Source organism: Engraulis encrasicolus, chromosome 19 (genome assembly GCF_034702125.1).
Source record: "Engraulis encrasicolus isolate BLACKSEA-1 chromosome 19, IST_EnEncr_1.0, whole genome shotgun sequence".
Lineage (NCBI taxonomy): Eukaryota > Metazoa > Chordata > Actinopteri > Clupeiformes > Engraulidae > Engraulis > Engraulis encrasicolus.
Window position 1 is genome coordinate 18,182,401 of NC_085875.1, and position 7,824 is coordinate 18,190,224.

A 7,824-nucleotide genomic window follows, 5' to 3' on the forward strand; every position below is an offset into this window, starting at 1 on the left:
AATCATCCAGAGACCTGGGTCCTCTCCTCTGTACTCTCCTCTTCAGCTCGCCCCACAGGTTCTCAATGGGGTTGAGGTCTGGGGACTGAGATGGCCATGGGAGGAGCTTGATTTTGTGTCTGGAGAACCATTTCTGTGTAGTTTTGGCCATATATTTAGGGTAATTGTCTTGCTGAAAGACACAGTGACGGCCCATCTTCAGCTTTCGGGCAGAGGGCAACAGATTTTGATTTAAAATGTCCTGGTATTTCAAAGCATTCATGATGCCATGCACCCTAACAAGCTTCCCAGGGCCTTTGGAAGCGAAACAGCCCCACAGCATCACTGACCCACCCCCATACTTCACAGTGGGTATGAGGTGCTTTTCAGCATGCGCATCTTTCGTGGCACGCCAGACCCACTTAGAGTGTTTGTTGCCAAAAAGCTCAATCTTGGTCTCATCTGACCAAAGCACACGGTCCCAGTTGAAGCCCCAATACCGCTTGGCGAACTCCAGACGTTTGCGTTTATGATTGTGGGTGAGGAAAGGTTTTCTCCGTAAATGCCTCCCAAACAGCTTGTTGGCGTGTAGACAGCGCCTGATGGTTGATTTGGAGACTTTGTGACCCCAGGATGCTACCATTTGTTGTAATTCTGTAACAGTGAGCCTTGGAGATCTTTTGATTTCTCTTACCATCCTCCTCACTGTGCGTGGTGGCAAAATAAACTTGGGTCCTCGTCCAGGCTTGTTTACCACTGTTCCAGTTGTTTTGAACGTCTTAATTATTCCTCTCACAGTGGATATGGGCAGCTGCAGTTGAGTGGCAATCTTCTTGTAGCCTCTGCCTGACCTGTGAAGGTCGGCGCACATCTGCCTCACTTGTATGCTGTGTTCCTTTGTCTTTCCCATGTTTAAGAGTGGATAAGAGAAATGGCCTCGGTGTCACATCATATTTATACCCCAGGGAAACAGGAAGTGATGAATTACTAATTAAATGTTCCTACATACTCTGGTAAACTTTGTAAACTACTGTAGAAATGACAGAAATGCTTCAATTATATTTATTTCCTGGGAATTGTTAAGGGTGCCAATAATTGTGGAACAGGTGATTTAATGAAAAATAATTATTTTTTAGTCAGGGATTTTTTTTATTTTCCTACAATTCATTTGAGTTGAAGGCTACATTTTCCTAACATTTTCAGTGTGACAGTATTCTTCTGCAATAAACACTGAATTTATTTTAAGGCTTTTAACACATCTCAACCAGGGGTGCCAATAATTATGGAGGGCACTGTATCTTTACTGTAACAAGACAATATGACTACTTTCAAAATCGATTGATAATTACCCTAAAATGTTGCCTAACCACTCTTTAAAAACTAGACAAGATGCAGAGGGTATACCATGGGATCTAAGTCACTGTTTGTTATCTAAATCAAAATGTGATATGTTTGACCGGATTTCAATCCCTGAGCCATGTCTCTCAAAGTAAAACTGAGAAAATCAACAATTAAGCTTTTCCCCCCCTTTTTTTTGGTGAACTTCATGTTTTTTTTGCAGAATGTGCAAGTGGAGGTCTTGAAGAAGCCACTCATTGCTTCAGAAAACAGTGTTGGTGAGAGACAGGGAAGGGCTGGCAAACGACCCGGGCCGGGAATTGAACCTGGGTCGGCCGCGTAGTAGATGGGTGCCCTACCATATCAGCCACGGTAAGGCCAAGTGACATTTGTTTTAATAAATCACAAGAGTGGTGGCCTGCCTGTTGATAAAATGAGGCTTTGCCCGCAAATTACCAGAATATGGCAGGCTCGAATGCATCCTCCAGAAGTGCAGGTGATGTAGGGTGAGCAGTAAGACAATATCCCCATAGACCCACGCTGCTCTCTGTCATCTTGACTGCCCTATGCAGACAGTGTTTGCAAGTCAATCTACTTCATATACCATCATTTCCTGCAGTGTCTGGCTTTGGAGGAACCCCCCGTGGATAAAACCCCCTTCATCAGCATCACAATTGCAAATGTGAGAATGACCTTTGAATTATGTTTTTGAAGATACAGAATAAAAACTTTGATCATTGATGACATCGAGCCTCGCATTACGCAAGTGGAGGGCACAGTAAAGAAGTAAATCAAATTGCAGCCGTGATTTCAATCTGTGTTGTATTGTCATGTTCAAAAAGATGCGTGAGGATGTTGAATAACCCTTACATCATGTACGTTCCTGAGTTAATGACCTCAAGATGGAAGACTTTTTTGAACCTTGCTTTTGAACCTCTTTTTTTTGGCCTCGCTTCTCTTACTGTTTCTTATTGGGTTGGGAGGTACTGTATGATTCGCTCCCTGTTTCGGTACTATTGTGGAAAGGGATTCTTCTACACTGCATGCTGTCTTTTATGTCGGTCAAAAACTCAGGCTATGATCCCCTCAATATGAAAGAAAGTGAAAGTGAAAGCCCACCTGGGAAACTACAACTCCCATTGTCATTGTGACACAGCACACTGCACACAACAAAATTGCATTTATGCCTCACCCGTGCAAGGGGGGCTGCCCCCAATGGTACTCGGCGGGAGCAGTGTGGTGGGACGGTACCATGCTCAGGGTACCTAAGTCATGGAGGAGAATGGGGGAGAGAGCACTGGTTAATTACTCACCCCACCAACCTGGCGGGTCGGGAGTATATAATGGGCTAGCCATGCCTTGCTAGTGACACAACACCTTCATCAGGCCAGGAGCAATACAAATATCGCTTCTGACCTCCGGAGAAATCGGGAACTCCACCCACTTTGTCGGGAAGCAATCAACTTTGAGCAGCCCCAACGGCCCTGGGAAGAGGCAATGACATTGTGGTTTAAGCACAGATGTTCTATTGGGACGAAGAAAATGTTTGGTTTAAACTTTGGCACAGCCTTTTCTGTCCTCGAACAGTAGCAAACCTAGGGAGGCGGGTTAACCAGGCGTTATCTTCTTGGTCAGACTGACATCTCGGTACGAGATTTGAAAGTCGATGATAATCAGGCAAATAGACCTGGAATGGGAAGTAATGGTCCATATGGTTCAAGGACTTGATATATTATTCAAGACAGATTGTCATTAATGCACAGGCCTACTGGGCACCAGGCCTAGGGGACACAGGTCCAGGTGGGCCAGGCCAAACTGTCCCCAACCACCCCATTGGTTGATGTCCTACCAGGAAGCATGGAGAATCTGAAGAAGACTGTTGAGGTCGAAACATTATCCTGCCATGAAAAAATAAAACACAACAAAAATAATTCTGTTCAGAAGTGTGCAGACTCCTCACTCTGAAAACTACCAGGAAGCATGCACATAGGCTACCAATAATACTAGGAGTCCTATATAAGAAAGCGTGTCATGGTGCATATCACGTCCCCCTTAAAGGTGGGGGATGGGGGGACAGACTATTTTCACAGGATCACTCAATTCTTGATTCACTTGTGTTGTGCTTGTCATTTTAATGCAAGCTACATTTTTGCGTAGCCTAGCACCGTGATTTTCAAAGTGAGGGCCGGGGGCCGCGGCAGGTTGGCAGGAAAAATATAGGAAAATAAACTGAACAATTTAATGAATTGAATAACTTAAGTAATCCAAAAAAAGCAACAAAAAAAACTTAACAATCCCAGTGGAGTAATTGTCTTCTTTACAATGTAAATATCTTTATGTATTATGCTTTCTGTAGTAGGCCCAGGCCTATTCGAATGGGTTTCATGAGTGCACCATCGCGTTGTGAAACCGCAGAAAAGTGTGGCAAGGCCTATTAGGGGGCCTTGGCTAAAATCTACAGGTATATTGGGGCCATGTCATGATAAAGTTTGGGAACTGGTCTACTAGTTTAAAAGTTTGAGTTCTATGAGTTCAGTCAATTGCCTTCAAGAATAAAAAAGCATTACAAAAAAAACATACAGCAATATCCCGATGATTTTCCACGGTCTAATGAATTTCTCTGGAGCCTGACAACGGCAACCTTTAATTTATACATTAAATCTTCCGTTTAACCCCCAGTTAAAAGCATTACTTCAATGTGATCTGATGGCTCTGGTAAAATCAGTAAACATTGCACGGCCAGGATCCATAAGACCAACCCTCAATCTCGGGTACAAACAAGCCATTCAAAATGGGCTGTTCCACTTCAGTGCATGAGGGAAACTATATTCAAAGCAGGTATAGCTACTTGACTCAAACAAAAAAAAGTAAACTGATAAAATATATTCTGAAACGTATTTGGATAATATATGCATTAATGTGATACCCCTTGTATTTGGTAAAACAGAGAACAACATTTAAAGTTCCCGGCCATGACAGGATAACCTCTACTTGAAAAGTTGGTATCGGCCATACTACAGCTGATCGGCCTCGACCCCCCGGTGCGGTCCATCGGACTGTCCGCGGCCGTTTTTAATTTTGAAATATTAGAGTATAGAATTTATATACACACACGACAGCATTTACTGTCGACGCATGCCTCGTTTCTTTATTTAATTTTCAAATATAACTTTTAGGGCTGTTTTGTTAATACTTGGGCGAGGAATCCCCTTCATAACAATCAGGCCGTGAACCCATCCTCGGTCTCTCATAATAAGTCTCGTTTTTTCTGACAGCCAACTAACGTTATGGGGGACACAGGCAGCGAGAGGAGCAAGCCACCCTCCATACCACCACGATGTCCTTGTGGATTTTGGGGGTAAGCATCTTTAATCGTTTAACACCGACGTTATGATTTGAAATTGAGTTGAGCAGGAAGCTAACGTAGGCATCGGTACGCCAATGACAAGGGGAAATGGATAGCTAGCCAGCTAGCGTATGCTAGCCAGAGCTAGTTCTAAGCTTATCACCGTAGCGTTTGCTAGCTCATCAGCCCGAGGCCACTGTCAGTTTGTCTTTGCCAGTATTCCATTGTTGTGTTGTGTAGGCCAGAGTTGGGGGTGGGGAATGGAGACAAATACAGAATATCGAAAACCGCTGTTTTCGCTATTTTGTAAGCACGTTTGCCATTCATCCAACTAAGGAACATGTCGTCATGGTTGACATGATAGATAAAACAAATGATTATGTGCTTGTACGTGGAAGCTAACACCAAAAGGCTAACTTTTAGTGTTAACGTTGCCTGGTCTGGCTCTCGACTGAATTTTGATGGATTCAGAAGACCCATCCACTCTGTTTGATCAGCTGTCACTCACGTTAACCTGTTGGACTGTTGGACAGGGGTTGAAAGCCGAAGCTTCCCTTAATCTAATACAGGTATTAACTGTAATGCCCGGATAACAGCTGACTGGTGCCTGCCTAGCTAGCTAGCTGCCATTTACAGTGGCGTTTGGATAGTGTTATTCTGTATATCATCATATTTATTATGGATTGCCCTCAGGTGTCGCTCGTAAAGCGACCGAAGCAAAAGATTTTTTCGAACGACCACAGAACCTTTTGGCTTTGACACTAGAGCTGTAGAGCACAATAGAAGAACCATGACGCTGTTCAAATACATCGTAGATCCTAGTGTGAAGGATTTCCAAGCATTTAAAGGGGGGACACCGACACGTGATCAGAAGTGGGCGTATAGAAAAATCTATGAACGTCTGCGTTTTTGACGTTTAGCAGGTTAGTAAAGTTGGTCTACTATCTGCAAGCAACTGCCTGGTGAGTGACAAGAAGGAAGGATACAGAACATGTATTGCACATCATGCACAGTTGTTGCATCACGTTTACTAATGTGTTAAGAAGTCACATTAGATTTTTAGTCATCATTTTTTTGTGAGATGTTGCAGGATCAGCCTACTTGTATTGTGACGGCCTATTATTTTTTTCAAATAGGCTACTGCAATTTGAAACATTTGGGAAGCACTACTATTAACAGTAATCTCCATCTTATCAGTTTTTTTTAAATAATGAAGTAGGAGGACTAGTGATTGGATTAGTCTTAATGTGCAAAGGGTCCACGCTCATTCTCATTGTTGTCAGAGAAGTGAAAAACAGCAAAAACAAAAAACACATTTTCCTTTGTGTCCGAACATGATGGAACATGATGAACATGATGAATACTTCACTATTAGTAATGTACCCTTTACTTTAAAGTAAAAGGATTTTTTTCATGCTGCAACTTTCTCTTTATGTCTGGTACCCAAATGCAACATCTGAATCGCATGTCCATCACCCACTGTTGTGGTCCATAGAAACCGTAAAACTTATTCTATTACATTAAGTTTTTCTACAGAAAACAAACAAAAACATGCCTTTTGACATTCCAGTCATGGTGATGAATTGCTTAGAATCGACAGTAGTGCAAAAGAGCACTTTATTTACCACAGGCTTATTGTTGTAAGTAAGCCTAAATCTAGTTTTTCTTTTGAATGAAACATTTCCTCTTTACACCATGTTGCAAAGGTTCAAGTGAAAAACAGCCAGTGCAGTTTCCTTGTTTTGATCGGTGAGATGAGAGCCTTGGACTAGTCATGTTGTGCCTGTCAGTGTCCCATTCACTGTCCCCATGTGTGAGCAACATATGGTGCTGGAAAAAGAATGGTTCTGTTTGACCCCATGTACCTGTCAGACAGCAAAACACTGCTGCATTCCTGTCGGAAATGTTAGGAATTCTGCAAGTAGGCCAGCAGAAGGGAAGCTGCTTCAAGAGCGCTCTCTTTCCCTCTCTCTCTCTCTCTCTCTCTCTCTCTCTCTCTCTCTCTCTCTCTCTCTCTCTCTCTCTCTCTCTCTCTCTCTCTCTCTCTCTCTCTCTCTGTTCGTGTGTTTGTCCTGTGTGTTTTGTGTTGTGCCTGATGGGTCTAAAAACCTTGAGCGTTGCGGTTGGCAGACTTTTACTCTCTCTGTTGAGAGATACTTCTTTGTCCTGGACCTGGCCTTGGTGTGGTGGGATGTACATTACATTTACCATTCTGAAGACTAAAGACTGTGCTGCATGTGTGGGCACATATCATGTGTTTGCCCCTCTGTGTATATTTGCCCAATGCGTGGGTAGGTTGGGGCCTTCCCTGTCCTCTTCCCCTCTACCCATCCCTCTCTCTGATTTCCCTCAAGAAGGTGAGATGGGGAGCTGAGGTGTGCAGTCCATGGTGGTGAACGGTGAACGTTGGGTGGCTTGATTGGCGCTCCAGCCGCCGCTCATAAGCCTTAATTGCGGATGACATTTAGCAGGAGATGTCAAATTAATCCTAGCGGCCTTGTTATCCCCCTCGAGAGCGCCTCGCCTTGATTGGATTGGAGTGATGTCGAGGAGAAAAGCAAGGGAAGCAAGAGGTGGCAGAGGAGGAGGCAAGCAGTGAGAGAGAGAGATGATAGAGATGGACACACACGATGGGGAGAGCGAGACCTATTTGTTTTCCTCCCTTTGTGTGTGTCTGTGTCTATACTCTCATTTTGAAATGGAGTGAAAAGATGGCTGTAGCTCCCACCGTGGCTCACACACACACGCGCACAAAGCTGTCAGCTGAGCCGAGGTCTGTACTTTGAGGGTCTACCCTGAAAGTTCATGGTCTGCGAGTGCAAAACATTTTGCCTTGTAGTTACTGACTGACTGACTGCAACAAGCTTTTCAGTCTTTGTCCTGGTCTATCATAACAGAATAGTAACCAAGTGGACAGGGGCTTCATTAAGCGCTGCTAGCCTTCTCCTTATCTAGAGGTATACGTAGGCCTGGAATGAAGACGAAGACCGATAATTTATTGCGATATTGGTGATGATCTTCACATTTTCAAGCTAAACCATCTCATATTAACTTAAAAATAGCGTAAGGTGGTGGTACGACATCATGCAACCATCTTCTAGTCTGTTAATGCTGTTGGTCGAGGGAGTAAGAGATGTACGTAGCGAGCAATAGAAGACATT

General features: G+C 43.6%; 1 protein-coding gene across 1 annotated transcript in view; it reads left to right on the forward strand.

Moving 5' to 3' along the window:
* Positions 1–4,323: 4,323 nt before the first annotated feature.
* Positions 4,324–7,824, forward strand: part of zfand3 (zinc finger, AN1-type domain 3) — a 21,079-nt gene continuing 17,578 nt past the window's right edge. Inside the window, exon 1 of the mRNA XM_063224069.1 lies at positions 4,324–4,675. Coding sequence (XP_063080139.1) covers positions 4,605–4,675 — 71 coding nt within the window. The 5' untranslated portion in view covers positions 4,324–4,604. The remainder of the gene's footprint in view (positions 4,676–7,824) is intronic.